The following is a 16,722-nucleotide window of genomic DNA, read 5'->3' on the forward strand; positions in this document are numbered from 1 at the left end:
TTGTGAGCCAATGCCCATATGGGCAAAATCTATGGTAAGATGGAAGTTTGTAGTTGTACAGTGGAAGGGCATGACAGTGGTGTAATGATACTGTTGGTTTTGGGGGTGCTGGTTTGTCAGGGGGGTGGGGGGGGATGGACTGTCCATGGAACTAGGGGGAGGGCTGGGGAAGGGAGCAGGTGAACACTGGGGATTGATGGATATATGGTTGAAACTATATGCCAAGAAAAGGTTGCTGGTTTGGGTGTTGACTGTGGGGGGCATTCAGGACTGGGTGCACCTGGGGCAGGCTTCTTGGGAGTGTGTGAGTGTTCATCTTGCAATAGTGTATTATATCAGTGGGTGGAGACCCACATGAGTGGCAAGGTGGTGAACATCCATCCTGGGGACGCCCGCTATGTTCTCAAATAGAGGGGCAGGAGTCTCTCGAGAGCATGAGTGGTGCCTAATAAGGGAGGACAAACCAGTGAGTCAAGCCCTAAGTGTTGTTGCAAGTAACTATGAATTTTTTCCTTCAAGGCATGAAGCGGTGGTTGCCCTGGGTCCTGAGGGGAGGGGAAGAGAGGAATAGAAAAGATGGAACAGAGGGCATTTTGGGGGAGATGAAAGTGTTCTACATGATCTTGCTGTGATGGATACAAGCCATGTTGAATTTCATCAAAGTTTATAAAAGTGTATGGTCCAAAATATAGTCCAGAATGGAAACCACTGACAACAGTTGGTAGGTATGTTTCAACATTTGTACATCAGTTGTAACAAACATATTATCCACATATAAAATGTTATGAATAGGGAAAGGGGAAAGGGGGCAAGATTTTGGGTATATGGGAGCCCCTAGTATTAGATACATGACTTTTCCATATCCTAAAACGTCTTTGAAGACAAAATGAAAAAAATTCTGAAAATAAAAAAGACACTGGGAAATAAACAGAAGACAATGTTACTGTACATTGGGACAACAGATATTACAGTGATGAAAGGGAAAATGTCAAAATTCTTTTTAAAAGTTTTTTTTCATTATTTTTAGTATCCCAATTTTTATTTTATTTTTTAAGGATTTTTTTGTATTTTATTTCTTATTTTTAAAACTATTATTATTATGTTAGCTTCTTATTATTTGTATTTGGCTATTTTATTGGCTTCATTTCTGAAGAATTTTTGGATAACAGAAGGGTTACAACTATGGCAGGGGAGGACCATTGTTGTAGGTTGTCAGAGACAGGGGATACATGGGAGGAAGCTCACCTGGGCATATATATAATGCACATAAATGTGTTCAAATGTTCATGGGGTATTGTCATAGTGGACAGGGATTCACAAAATAACAGAAGTAATATCAAATTCTCATCCTGGGGAGCTCTGCCACATTTTCTAACACATGAGGAAGTATCTCCCGAGTAGAGGGGCAATGACTAGTGAAGGTGGATGGTCCATTGACGGGACCTTGATATTGATGACTGGGCACATGAACCTTTACTCTTGAAATGGAAACTTAGCCTAGTATTATAGGGTGCCTAAGAGCTGCTCGAATGTGGCCTCTCTCTAAGCTGAACTCAGCATACTACCTACAGAACCGGGTGGGAGAGAGTGTAAACTACAATGTAAATTTTAATCCTTGCTTAGTGGCGATGCTCAAAAATGTATTTATCAATCACAATGAACATACTTCACTAATGAAGGATGTTGTTAATGTGGGAAAATGTGGGAAAATGTGGGAGGTGTGGGGGGCAGGGCATATGGGAATCCCCTATTTTTTGTGTGTGTGTGACACTTGATAATCTAAATATCCTTAAAAATAAAATAAAATACGCTGGAAGTGCATAACAGCAGGTTTGAACAGGCAGAGGAAAGAATCATGATGTGGAAGACAGTACTTCTGAAATCAGATAGCTAGTAGAACAGATAGATAAAAAGACAGAAAAAATCCAGCAGGAACTTAGGGATTTGAATGACAACACAAAATGCCTCCCCCAAAACATATACCTGTCAAATTGTCCAATGCTCAAGACAAAGAGAAAATACTGAAAGCAACAAGAGAAAAGAGATCCATCATATAAAAAGGAAGCTCAGTAAAATTAGGTGCTGATTCCTCATCTGAAAACATGGAGGCAAGAAGGCAGTGGTAATACATAGTTAAGGTGCTAAAAGAAAAAAAAAACTGTTCAGTCAAGAATTCTGTATCCAGCAAAGCAGGCATTCAAAAATAAGGGAGAGTTAAAAATATTCACAGATAAAAAGAAATTAAGAGTCTGTCAGCAAGAAACCTGCCATTCAAGAAATACTAAAGAGAGTTCTATAGTTGGAAAGGAAAAAAAAAAAAAAGAAAATGAGAGAGGGGGTTGGAAGAGAGTAAAGGAAAGAAGATTGGTAAAAATAATGAAAAAGATAAAAAGAAATAAAATAACAAATGGCATATATAAACCTAAAGAAAATAAGGCTAATATAAGTAATTTCTTAACAGTAAAAACATCGAATGTTATTGGTTTACACTCTCCAATCAAGAGACACAGATTGGCAGAATGGATAAGGAAATATGACTCACCTATAGGCTGTCTACAAGAAATTCACCTTAGACTGAGGGATATAAGGAGGCTAAAAGGGAATGGTTGGAAAACAATTTTACATTCAAACAATAGCCAAATAAGGACGGGAGTAACCTTTTAAATGCAAAATTATTTTAAGAGACAAAGACAAATACTCTATAATAATAAAAGGGGGTATTCAATTAAGAAGAAAGAACAATCATAAACATTTATGCACTTAACCAGGGTACCTCAAAATACATGAAGCAAACATTGGAAAACCTATGTGGAGAAATTGATGCCTCTATAATTAGAGTTGGGGACTTTAATATACCATTATCAACATTAGACAGAGCATATTGACAGAAGACCAAAAAAGAAACAGAAACTTTGATTAATACATTAAAGAATCTGGAACTAATAGACATATATAGAACATTACACCCAAATACACTGAATATACATTTTCCTGAAGTGTAAATGGATCATTCTCCATGATAATCCACATGCTAGGACACAGAACAACTCTCAATGAATTCAGAAAGATTGAAATCATATAAAGTAATTTCTCTGGCCACAATGGAATGAAGCTGGAAGCCTGTAAGGGGCAGAGAAACAGACCAGGCACAAACATGTGGAAGTTAAACAACACATTCTTAGACAATGAGTGGAGCAAGGAGGAAATTGCAAAAGAATTCAGTAACTACCTTGATACAAATGAAAATGACAGCACAACATATCAAAACCTATGAGATGCAGCAAAAGCAGTGCTGAGGGAGAAATCCACTATTAAAATGCCTCTATTAAATGCCTCTATTAAAAAAGAAGAAAGAGCACACCTGGAGGAATTAGAAAAAGAACAACAAACTAACCCCAAAGGAATTAGAAAGAATGAAATAATGAAGATTAGAGCAGAGTTTAATGAAATTGAAAATAAGAAAGCATTAGAAAAAATAAAACCAAAAGCTGACTCTTTGAGAAGATTAATAAAATTGACAAACCCTTAGCTAGACTAACAAAGAAAAAAAGAGAGAAGATGCAAATACATAAAATAAGAAACAAAGAAGGGGATATCACCACTGGCCCCACAGAAATATAGTATCAAAAGAGGATACTTTGAAAAATTGTATGCCAACAAGGATAATTTAGAGGAAATGGAAAAATTCTTAGAAGCAGCCTACACTGACAAAGAAGAACTTGATGAATCAACAGACAATTTGTAAGTAACAAGATTGAATTTGTCATCAGACACCTCCCAACTAAGAAGAGCCCAGGACAAGATGGCTTCACAGGGGAACAAACATTCTGGAAAGAGCTAACACCAATCATACTTAAACTTTTCCAAAAAACAGAAGTGCAGAAAACATTGCTTAACTCATTCTATGATGTCAACATCACCCTAATACAAAAGCCAAACAAAGACACCACAAGAAAGGAAAATAATAGACTAATCCCTCTAATGAACCTAGATGCTAAAATCCTCAACAAAATACTTGCTAATCATATTCAGCAATGCATCAAATGAATTATACACCATGACCAAGTGGGTTTCATCCCTGGCATGCAAAGATGTTCAACATAAGAAAATCAATCATATAAAGAGATCAAAATTTAAAATTTACATGATCATCTCTACAGATGCAGAAAAAGGACTCAACAAAATACAGAACCCTTTTCTAATAAAAACACTTCAAAAGATTAGAATAGAAGGAAACTTCCTCAACATGATAATGGGTATATATGAAAAACCCACAGCTAATATCATATTCCATAGTGAAATCCTAAAAGCTTTTCCTCTAAGATCTGGAGCAAGACATGGATGTCCAAAGTCACCACTCTTATTTAACATTGTGTTAGATGTACTTGCTTGAGTATTTAAGCAAGAAAAAGATATAAAAGACATCCAAATTGGAAAGAAAGAAGTAAAAATTTCACTATTTGCAGATGACATGATCCTATACATAGAAAGCTCTGAGAAATCTACAACTACTGAAGGAAGATGGACCATGGACAGGCCCTTTATTTTGATGACTTTTACTTATGAACGTTTACCTTTGAAATTGAAACTTAGCATAGTATAATATGGTGCCTAAGTATTGTCTCCTGAGAGCCTCCTTGTTCCAAAAATGTGGCCTCTCTAAGCCATATGGATGCATTACTTCCCCCCAGCATGAGACATGACTCATGGGGATGAGCCCCCTGGGCACCAAGGGATTACTACCAAGCACCAACTAGCAATGCAACTGGAAAAAGATCATGACCAAAAGGGGGAAAAGGTAAAGACAAATGAGTTTATATGGCTAAGAGACTTCAATGTGAGTCAGGATATCATTCCAGAGTTAACGCTTATGCACATCTCAGCAGATCTCTTTGACTGCCAAAGTAGATACTACCCCAAAAGGCAGGGCTCCTGAGGACTCTGGAGACACCCTTACACTATAGTCAGTGCAGATAGCTCAGGAGTTTGGCACCTTGCCAGTGGGCCCTACTTTGGAATTTATGCTCCCTAGAGTGACAGAGTTGGACTCAGTTGTGATTTCCCCCACATGGTTCTACTGTACTTCTATTTGAACCTATAATTAGTACTAAGTTGGTAGAGGTACATCCAAAAGACTTAAATCTTTGGGCTGTCCATGTGCCAACTGGGCCCTGAATCTCGACAGAATTACAACACCTACCCTCCAGTTCATTGGTCTCACCCAGGACAACTAACATGGAAGTGGTGATGGACAACTACCATACAAGTAACTGAGTCTACAACTGCAAGCAAGCAAGTACTATCCATCAGCTCCATGGGATTACAGTCCCCTCTCAATTAGAGGTGGAGTGGACATCACCATCAGGATTGGGGAATGAACTATGGACTAAAGTAGACTTACTGATATTCTACTACAGACTTATTTTTAATCTAGCAATGGAAGAAATTATATCATTGATGTGGAGGCAGTAGTCACTGGAAGTTCTGAGGGGAGAGAGAGGGAAAGATAGGTATAATATATGTGCATTTTCAGGACTTGGGAATTGTTCTGAGTGACACTGCAATGACAGATACAGGCCACTATATATCTTGTCGTTACTTACAAAATTGTGCAAGAGAAAGTTTAAACTATAATGTAAACTATAATCCACACTTAGTGGCAATGCTCCAATATGTGTTCCTCAAGTGTAACAAATGTACCACACTAATGAAGGATGCTGTTAATGTGGGAAAGTGTGGGAGGGGTGGGAGTAGGGCATATGGAAATCCCGTTTTTTATGTAACATTTATGCAATCTATCTTTTTAAAAAACTATATTTTGCGGTCACCCCTCGGGCTGAAGCGTGGTTTGCTGGCCTGGCAGGGGAGCGGCCGCGGTAGGCCAAGCCGCTGCCCCCATAATAGGGTGGCTGGTCGGACTCACCGCCACCCCTGAAGGAAGCTCGGCATGGGCGCAGAGTGCCCTCGGGTCTCCCCTTCTCGGCAGCCATGCTTCCGCGGCTGCCCCTCCTCCCAGATGGCGCCACCCGATGCCTTGTGGGACGGCACCCTTCTTCTTCCTTCTCCCTGCGCAGGTGCAGGGCGGAAAATTCCAGTCTGCCCTTTTCCCCTCCCCCGACAGCAGCAACAGCCAGGTGTGGGCGGAAAAATCCAGTCTGCCCTTTTCCCTCCCCCCGACAGCAGCAACAGCCAGGCGTGGGCGGGAAACTCAAGTCTGCCCTCCACTCCAGCAACAGCAGCCACCAATCCCTAAACCCTGCCCCTTCCCCCAGCAACAGCGACAGCCAATCCCTAACCACCACCCCTCCCCCGTCCAGTACCGCCCACTGACCTTTCACCGGCAACCAATCAGAACAGGGCGTGGCTTCGACCAATCAGCCTTCCCCAGCCCCTATAAAACTGTTGCCTCTCCCTCAATAAAGTGGACTTGCGTGTTTACCTTGTCTCCGCGGTAGTTCTTCTGCCGTGCGCCCTCCAGTCCTGAGAGCCCCCGACAAGGGCCTGGCCTCCCTTGTCCCCAGTTCGTCGCCTGCTTCTCCGGGCGACCCCTTCGTCGCCGGCTTCTCCGGGCGACCCCTTCGTCGCCGGCTTTGCCAGGCGACCCCGTCAGCCGAACCATGCAACCCCTTGTGAGACCGATCCCTCGTCTGCAGCGGGACCGACCCCTCGTCCCAAACGGGACCAACCCCTCGTCCAGAGCTGGACCGACCCCTCGTCCGCAGCCAGACCCCACCTCTACCAACCGAGCAAGCCGCCGCAATATTTAAAAAAAGGAAAAAAGAATCAAGTGGGTAGGAGGAAAATACATCATTTATAAGATTTGGGCTATAGTTATTAGTAATATTTTGATGATGCTATGTCATAATTTGCCACAAACGTTTTGCAGCAATGCAAGGTGTTGCTAGTAGGGTGATATATGGGAGTCTTGTATGATGACATGTTTGTTTTGTAAGTTCACAACTTTTACTATATACTTATTATTTATGTATGGTCATGTATAAATGATATACTTCAATAAAAATTTTTTTAAAAAGGCCACTGACAGTCCGTGGTGTGAGTTGGCAATAGAGATATGCAAAATACCATCACTGTATACTATTACTTTCATGCTTAAAAGAGGCAAGGTGAGAGTGTTTTTATCACCTTAACAGAGTTTTGTGGAATTGAAAGATACAATGACTGGTAAGGCATTTCATGAAAGGATGGGAGATAAGTCCAACAAAAATATAGGGGACTTCCACCTCGGTGAAATTTCTAGGTGTCCAGTGGTGTGCAGCATGTTGAGATACCCCTTCTAAAGGAAAGGATAAGCTGTTTCATCTGGCCTCTCCTATGAACAGAAAAGAGGCACAGTTAGTTGGCCTCTTCGGATTTTGGAGACAACACATTGCTCATCTGGGTGTGCTACTCTTGTCCATTTACCAAGTGACCAAAAAAGCTATTAGTTTTGAGTGGGGACCAGAACAAAAAGAAGCTCTGCTACAGGTCCAGGCTGCTGTGTAAGCTGTACTGCCACTTCAGCCATAAGATCTAGTAGATCCAATGTGCTGGAAGTGCCAGTTCCAAATAGGGATGCCATCTGAAGCCTTTGGCAGGTTCCTACAGGAGAATCACAACATAGGCCTTTAGGATTTTGAAGCAAATTCCTACCATCCTCTGCAGATAACTCTCCTTTTGAGAACAGCTTTTGACATGTTACTGGGTTTTCGTAGAGACTGAATGCTTAAACATGGGACACCAACTTACTAGGACACCTGATTTACATATTATCATGAGCTGTGTATTATCTGACCCACAAAACAACAAAGTTGGACATGCACAGCAGCATTCCATTATAAAGCGTAAATGACATATACAAGATAGGGTTCAAGCTGGTCCTGAAGGCACAAGGAAATTACATGAGGAAGTGGCCCAAATGCCCATGGTCACCAATCCTGCCATGTAACCTTCTCTTTCCCAGACCAAAACTATGTCCTCTTGGGGAGTACCTTATAATCAGTTTCTCTTCCATAGTCAGGAAGAGAATACTCAGCCTGGTTTACAGATGGTTCTGCATAATATGCACCCAAAAGTGGAAGCTGCAGCACTGTAGCCCCTTTCTGGGATATCCGTGAAGGACAGTGTTGAGGGCAAATCCTCCCAGTAGGCAAAACTCCAAGCAGTGCACCTGGTTGTTCATTTTGCTTAGGAGAAATGGCCAGAAGTGTGTTTGTATGCTAATTCATGGGCTGTTGTTAATGGTTTGGCTGGTTGGTCAGGGACTTGGAAGAAACATGATTAGAAAATAGGTGACAAAGAGGTCTGGGGAAGAGGTATGTGGAAGGACCTTTCTGAGTGGACAAAAATATTTGTCTCCCACATAAATGCTTACCAGAGGGTGACTTCAGCAGAGGAAGATTTTAATAATGAAGTGGATAGGATAGTCTGCTCTGTGGCTAGCACTCAACCCCTTGCTCCAGCCACTCCTGTCATTGCCCAATGGGCTCATGAGCAAAGTGGCCAGGGTGGTAGGGATGGAGGTTATGCATAGGGTCAGCAACACGTAATTCCCCTCACCAAGGCCAACTTGGCTACAGCCACTGCTGAGTGCCCAATCTGCCAGCAGCAGAGACCCACACATAAGTCCCTGATATGGCACAATTCTCTGCGGTGATTGGCCTCCTATCTTGTGGCAGGTTGATAAATTGGACCACTGCCATTATGGAAGGAGCAGCAATTTGTTCTAGCTGCAATAGACAAATACTCTGGGTATGGTTTTGCCTTCGCTGCATGCAATGCTTCTTTCAAACCTACAATCTGTGGACTTACCAAGTGTCTTATCAACTGCGATGGCATTCCACACTACATTGTTTCTCATCAAGAAACCCACTTTACAGTAAATGATGTGCAGGAATGGGCACAAACTCATAGAATTCACTGGTTTTACCACATTCCCATCATCCTGAAGCTGATGGATTGACAGAATGGTGGAATGGCCTTTTGAAGACTCAGTTACAGCATTCACTAGGTGGCAATACCATGCAGGGCTGGGGCAATGTTCTCCAGGAGGCTGTGTATGCTCTAAATCAGTGTCCATTTTATGGTGCTGTTTCTCCCATAGCGAGGATTCGTGGGTCCAGGAATCAAGGCATGGAAATGGGAGTGGCACCAAACATTATTACCCCTAGTGATCCACCAGGAAAATTTTTGCTTTCTGTCCCTGCAACCTTAACATCTGCTGGTCTACAGGCAGTTCCAAAAGGAGGTATGGTTCCACCAGGAAACACAACAATGATTCCATTGAACTGGAAGTTAAGGCTGGCACCTGGCCACTTTGGTCTCCTCATGCCTCTGAATCAGCATGCAAAGAAGGAAATTATGGTAGGGGCTAAGGTAATTGATCCTGACTATCAAGGGGAAAATAGGACTGCACCTACACAATGGAGGGAAAGAAAAGTTTGCCTGGAACACAGAAGACCCACTAAGAGCATCTCTTACTACCACCATGGACTATGATAAAAGTCAATGGAAAATTGCAACGACTCAATCCAGGCAGGACTAACAATGGCCCAGAATCTTTAGGAATGAAAGTTTGGGTTACCCCACCAGGCAAAGAACCACAGCCAGCTGAGTTGCTTGCTGGGAGTAAATGGAACATGGAATGGGTAGTGGAAGAAGGTAATGATAAATAACAAACTTCAGTCATGTGACCAGTTACAGAAAGGAAGACTGCAATATCATAAGTATTTCTTCTTTGCTTTGCTATGAGTTTGTTTATATATGTACACAAAATGAATATCTTTTGTTTTCTTTTCTACCCTACCCTTTCCCCTTATCATATGACATAAGTTGTATTACCTTCATGCCATAATATTTAAGGATGTCAAGTTTAAGAGCAAATATTGGGAAATGGATGTGGCTCAATCAATTGGGTTCCCATCTACCATACAGGAGGTCCAGGTTCGATGCCCAGGTCCTCCTGGTGAGAGTAAGCTGGCCCATGCGGAGTGCCGGCCCATGTGGGAATGCAGCCTCACCCAGGAGAGCCACCCTGCATGGGAATGCCGCTTCGCACAGGAAAAGTCACCCTGCACAGGAGTGCTGGGTGATGCAGAGAGCTGGTGCAGCAAGATGATGCAACCAGAGACACAGAGGAGAGAAAATAAGAAGACAGAGCGGAACAGGGGAGCTGAGGTGGCACAAGAGAGTAATCACCTCTCTCCCACTCCAGAAGTTCTCAGGATTGGTTCCCGAAGCCACCTAATGAGAATACAAGCAGACACAGAAGAACACACAGAGAGTGGAAACAGAGAGCAGACAATGGGGGGAACGGGGGGAGGGGGAGAAATAAATGCAATAAATCTAAAAAATATATCATTATTACATATTTTTTAAAAAGTGAATATTACCCAAGGACTTGCACCCTATTCTAGAAGGATTTAGTGTATTTCCATTTGTATGCAGGACAGCTGACTACTATTAGGCAGAAACATATATATAAGGTGATGTGTATGCCTGCCATGTTGTCAAGGAGTGAACTGTGATGGTTAGGATATGTCAACTTGGCCCAGTTGTTTGGTCATGCAAGCACTAAGCTAATTGTAATAAATGGCACTCCATGGACTTTAATTATGAATTGATTGCACATATGGATGATTACATATAAAATCGACTGAGGAGATTGTCATTAGCAATAAATGACATATTACCTAATCATTGAAGGCCTTAAAAGGAGTAGTAGTTTTGGTATTCAGAGAGAGAATCCCCATCTCTACTTCACATAATCAGTATCTCCTGGGAGTCAATGAGAACCTTCATCTGAGTCTCTGGCTTACAGTCTATCCTACCGAACTTGGACTTGTGTACCCCCATGGTCAGATGAGACAATTTTATAATATTGAAAACTGTTTACAGATATTCATCAGTTCTGTTTCCCTAGAGAACCCCAATACACATTACATGCTTAATAAATGAATTGATCTATATAGATTCAATGCTTTTTGACAATCTGCTCTTCTGTTCCCAAAGCACCAACATTTTCATGTTGAACTAAATGTAAACACCAAATTAGCACACTGTAGAGGACATATGTTCTTTTTACTTGCCTAGCATCCACAACCATTTATTCCTTTGCAAACCACCTGTAGTAGTTTGATATTATTGATGAATTCCAAAAAGAAATACTGGCTTGTTTGTAAACTGTTCTTTTCCTCTGGGCATATTAAATTATATTGGATTTAGAGGTTTACTTCTTAAGTTATTAAGTAAACCTCTTGTGCCAGTAGGGCCACCAACGGATGGGGACTCACAGACAAAAGACATGGCAAAAGACAGAGTTGAAGGGTTTTTAACATTGGAGTTTTGATGTTGGAGTTTGATGCTGCTGTCTTAAGCTAGAATCCCAGGAAGTAAGCACACAGAGGAAAGAGAAGTAAGCCATCAGAAGAGAGGAACCCTGAGCCCGTAAAGAAGTAAGCCCTGGGAAGAGAGGAACCCAGGAAGCCTGAACCTTGGCAGCTGTCAGCAGCCATGTGGAAATAGACTTTGGTAAGGGAAGTAACCTATGCTTTATAGCCTGGTATCTATAAGCTCCTACTCCAAATACCCTTTATAGAAACCAACCCATTTCTGGTATTTAGCATCAGCACCCCTTTGGCTAACTAACACACCACCTTTCAAAAAAAAATAAGCCTTTTAAAAAAGATGATATTAAGGAATAGTTGGGTTTATGATGGTATTGAAGTTATGTTTAAATATGTGTCCCTGTCTTTTCCAATCCAATCTGATAGTTAAAAGTAAACTAAGTCTGGGGTTCACGTCAAAATAACTTAGGATCCAGGGAGTTAGTGAAGGTATAGGGAAGACAAGGTTAACCATGAATTGCTAACTGCTGACGTTGGAAAATGGAAACATGAGGGTTAATTCTACTTTTATATATGTTTAAAATTTTCCATTATGTGTATATCTGTGATATTGGGAGGCCACCAAAAAATTCCCAAATGTCTTATGATCCTTCACCTAAATTTAATGAAGAGCAAGCCCTAATGCCCTATATTCGAAAAGGAGCTTTAAAAAGACTAAGCTATAACTGCCCCATGCAGACTTGAGATTTTATCTTGCTCAAGTCCACATGATAGAAAAGGAAATTCAGACACCAAAGGATGATCATTTTCTTCTGAAACAAGATTTGTCAAGAAAGCAGTGTCTAAGAACTGAAACATTTTCATACACCATCCCTGACAAGATGTAGCCAGGAGTAGACTGGAATTGCAGAGGTGGGGGCTCAGTGTAGCGATGGGATGCCTGGTTGTAGTAGTGGGGCCAAGTGCAATACAATAAAGTTCTAGGTCAGAACCAAAATAACAAAAACATAAAACATTGTTTAATTACAAAATTGGCTAAATAAGCAGAGGGAACAAAGATATGTTGCTAAGCATATCAGGATGGAGGGGAGCTAAAGTATGAAGAGGATAGAGAGGTACAAAAGCAAAACACACCTAAATATTTCCTGGTATCTGGGGGGGTGGGGTGGGTGGGAGGTGGTATATTGAAAGTTTTCATGCAATAACCATGTCAGAAGCAAATAAGCCAGCAGAGAGGCTGATGATTAAAATATGGAAATGAATGCAAAAGTATTTCAAAAATTGTGAAATAGTACACATATTGGAAGAATTGCTCAGAAGCTATGGACAGCAGATTAGGTTTCTATTATCGGGTGTGAGTATCTATTATTTAAGAGGCACAGTTGTAAGCTGCTGCACACACTGCTTAAAAATATATATTCTTGCTTCACTGAGCTAACATTTTAGTGGAGAGACAGAGAACATATGTATTTGCCAATTATTTTAAAGGGTGATAATTTCACCTAAAAAGACTTCCTTTTAAAAATCAGAAGATCAGGCAAGGCTTGGTCCATCTTCCTACTTCACAAACAAGTGGCTGGAACTAAAAGCTGCTGCTTTCTTTAGCAGGAAATGTGGCCTCTAGTTTATTCCTGACCTATCTGTTATACCAGAATCTCTATGGTCTACATCCAGCACTGACTTGGAGAGAATCTGAAGTGCCCAACTTATAATAATATAGACACATCCAAACCATTACCAAAGTTTCCTCAATATCCTCTTAAAACTGGAGGCCACTGCTAGCTTAACCCAAAGGGTGAAAGACTTAGTATCTCAAGGACTAATTATTCCCTGCACTAGTCCTTGTAACACTCCTATTTTACTTGTAAAGAAATCTAATGATCATGGTTGTCACTTTGCTCAAGATCTAAAAGCCATTAACAAATTAATCATCCCTATAGTTTTAAACTCAAATACCCTGTTATCCTGGTTCCTCTTGATTCTAAGTGGTTTACAGTTGTAGATAAGTATTCTGCTTTCTTCAGCATTCTGGTACCTCCAGATAGTCAATTTCTATTTGTTTTCATGTGGAATAATCAGCAATACACTTGGACAGTTATGCCTCAAGACTTTACAGAGGTGCCATCTTATTTCTCTCAAGTATTACATCAGGACCTGGCTCTACTCTATTACAATATGTGGGCAATTAATTGCTCTGTTCCTCTACTAAAGAAAAATTCTTAAGAGATTCTAACTCTTTATGCCAAAAGCTAGTTCAAAAGGGACATAAAGTCTCTAAGAAAAAACTACAGCTTACTTGAGAGATAGTCTACACTATCTATTGGGTCATAATTTAAATGTAGAAGGAATTCACCCATCACCCAAAAGAATAAAAATGATCCAGGAATTCCCTAAGCCTATGACAAAAAGACAATTAAGAGGAGTCCTTGGACTGGCAGGTTATTGCCAATTCTGGGCTCCACATTCTTCCTTATTGGCATCATATCTTTATAAATTAACTAAAACCAATACACCTGAACCTTGGAATGACTCATGAACAGGACTGTAAACAACTTAAGATGACCTTATTCTAAGCCATTTACTCCATTTGTGAAAGAAATAGGCTATTGGCTTACTGACCCAAGAACATGGAAGAAAACTAAGACCTGTTGCCTATTATAGCTTAAAATTAGATGTGGCTCAAGAATACAATGCCTGTTTAAAAGCGGTAGCTGTAGCTGCAAAAATAGTTGCAGCAACTGCAGAAATAACACTGAGCAATGAATATATTTACAAACCCCTCATGCTGTTCAGACTCTTAAACTTGAATTTACTCAGCATCTATTCTCCAACCAATTGACTTCCTATGATATTCTCACCTTCTAATTTAATTCTAAAAAGAATGCAATTCCCTTCACCCTTTGCCAGACAAAGGAGATCATCATAATTATGAACTGATTACCTCTCAGTTAGTGACTCCCCTTTCTAACTGACAAGAAATAACCTTATTTTTTTTTTTTTTTGGTGGATACTGTATCAGAGGAATCAATGGAAAATTTCAAGTGGGATAAATAGTCACAACCTAATTTGAATGAAACAAGGTAACTTACCTCAATTTACCTCATCCCGATAAGCATAACTACAAGCTCTTACTAGAGTTTATACACTGTCCTCTCCAAAAACAGCCAATTTGCTTTCAGAGTTGTCCATGATTTTGGAATGCTATGGAAATGGAGGGATTTCTTTACCTCAACTAGATCTCCTATAAAGAATGGACAACAAGTCAGTAACTTACTAACTGACAAGTCAGTGACAACAAGTCAGCCACCTTACTTCCTCAATCTATCACTATTATTAAAATTGAGGCTTATACCAAAAAAACAGAGCGAGAATACCAAGGAAATATTCCAGCAGATTTCTGTGCAAAGATGGCTTAACCGAACCACCTTCGGATATACTCAATTTTCTCTCTTAGACACGTCAATCCCAAATTTTAATCAAACATGTTCAGAGCATCTGAGGGTAAAACAAGAGAAGCCCTCTATTGTTAAAAAACAAACTCGCCTAGATGAAGAATGTGTTTTTAATTCCAGCAGACTTTTGAGAGAGTAAGGATAGTCACTTGGTACTTCCTGAACCTTTAAAGGAAATAGTCCTTAAAACTTTACACTTTCTCTCACCATAGTGCCAACAAAATGGTTCAAATATTAAATAAATATTGGTGGAAATTTTCATAAGGCTGCTTCCCACATTTACCATAAATATATAATTTGTCAACAGCACAACCTGAGAAAAACCATTCTAGTTGCTGGGAGCTATAAACGACCACCTCCGGCCCCTTTGAATGTTTACAACTATACTTCATTAAACTGCCACCCAGCATAAACTATAATTATGTCCCACTCATTGTCAGTTTGTCTGTTTATTCTCAGTATGGACAGAGGCTTTTTCTTGTCATAAGGCAGATACTGTAACAGTTGCTAAAAAATGTTTTAGAAAATGTATTCCCCATTTGGGGAATGCCTTCAATTATTTCTAGTGATCAAAACACTTATTTTACTGGGCAAGTCATTAAAACGCTAAGATTTTACAAATAAGTTGGCATTATCATTGTCCCTACCACCCTTAATCTCTGGAAAGGTGGAGAGAACAAGGGTATATTAAAACTTAAACTGTCTAAATTCACTGAGGAAATGGGGTTTCCTTAGTTTAAAGTTTTTCCACTGACCTTTGTGGCCATTTGAAGCACACCTTCTGGGAAACAAACTTTCTTCCTATGAAATTACCACTGGAAGACCTATGTCAATTGGCCTCCATCTTAACATTGATCCCCTGCTTACCCAGCAGGAGATAACTCTATATTGTAAATCTCTAATGACCTATGCAAATGGCTATCTCCAACAGGTGAAGGACACATTTCCAGATCTGCACCTCCCTCAGACTCTTTATACCCTAAGTTCCAGCAACTGGGTATACTGGAAGTGACAACAAAACACAGCCTTTGGTGGCATATGTGGCTCAAGCAGTTGAGTACCAGATTTGTTTCCTGGTGACTCCTGAAAAACAACAATAAGCAAAACAAATGAAAAAATCAGCTCAGGGAAGCTGTGGCGGCTTCCTACACACAAGGTCCCAAATTCAATACCCACCCCCCCGCCAGGTAACTCAAAAAACAGTGCCTGACAACTTAAAATGGCTCCCTCTTCCAATGGTTGGACCTGTGACCAAACCAGGGACCTAAAACTAAAATTTATTAGTACAAGAAGTAAACAGCTTCATGAGGTGGACAACTTCCATCCAAGATCATGGAATAAGACCCCATAAACCTCTATGTTCCTGTCCTATTACTTACCATATTACTTTACAACATCATTGTTGCATTTCTATTGTTTCTACACCCCCTTTGCATACCTTTTCCATCTTGCCTAGAAAATTTTACCATCAAATTCTTTTTGCTAATCTCTTTCTTTCATCTTGCCATGGCCTGGAAAGATAATGCTATCACTTGTTTTTCCCAGGCCACTGCAAAAGGGGAGGAATTTAACTGATTGTTGTATCTGTCATCACAAACCATGATCTATATACAATGCCAGAGACCTAATTGTTTTACCCATGACTAACCACTCTCAGGTCCCAAATGCCACCTTTAAAAATATCCTTCATCCTCAATACCTCTTTCCTCCTTATTGAGTCAGCACTGCTATCACAGGAGCTGATATCCCTTGTCTCCTGTTTATACAAACATCAGGAAGGCCTTCCTTTATACCCTGTGGCAAAGACAAAGAAAATGTAAAATGGCTCACTCACATATCCAGAAGTATCTGAGATGACCTCAACACTTCTAGGCATGTGTTGGATATGAAACCCTTATCAGTTGGACTATTACTTACATAGATCTTTG

General features: G+C 40.5%; 1 protein-coding gene across 5 annotated transcripts in view; it reads right to left on the reverse strand.

The window, feature by feature from the left end:
* LOC131275506 (uncharacterized) overlaps window positions 1-16,722 on the reverse strand; it is a 252,552-nt gene that overhangs the window by 232,886 nt on the left and 2,944 nt on the right. For all 5 annotated transcript variants that reach the window (XR_011647195.1, XM_071211233.1, XM_071211234.1 and 2 more), the window contains exon 2: window positions 6,440-16,588. Coding sequence is in view for 4 of the 5 variants with exons in the window: in XM_071211233.1 (XP_071067334.1) it covers window positions 6,440-6,619 (180 nt within the window). In the remaining variant the exon portion in view is untranslated. The remainder of the gene's footprint in view (window positions 1-6,439; window positions 16,589-16,722) is intronic.

The sequence above is a fragment of the Dasypus novemcinctus genome, chromosome 23, assembly GCF_030445035.2.
Source record: "Dasypus novemcinctus isolate mDasNov1 chromosome 23, mDasNov1.1.hap2, whole genome shotgun sequence".
NCBI lineage: Eukaryota > Metazoa > Chordata > Mammalia > Cingulata > Dasypodidae > Dasypus > Dasypus novemcinctus.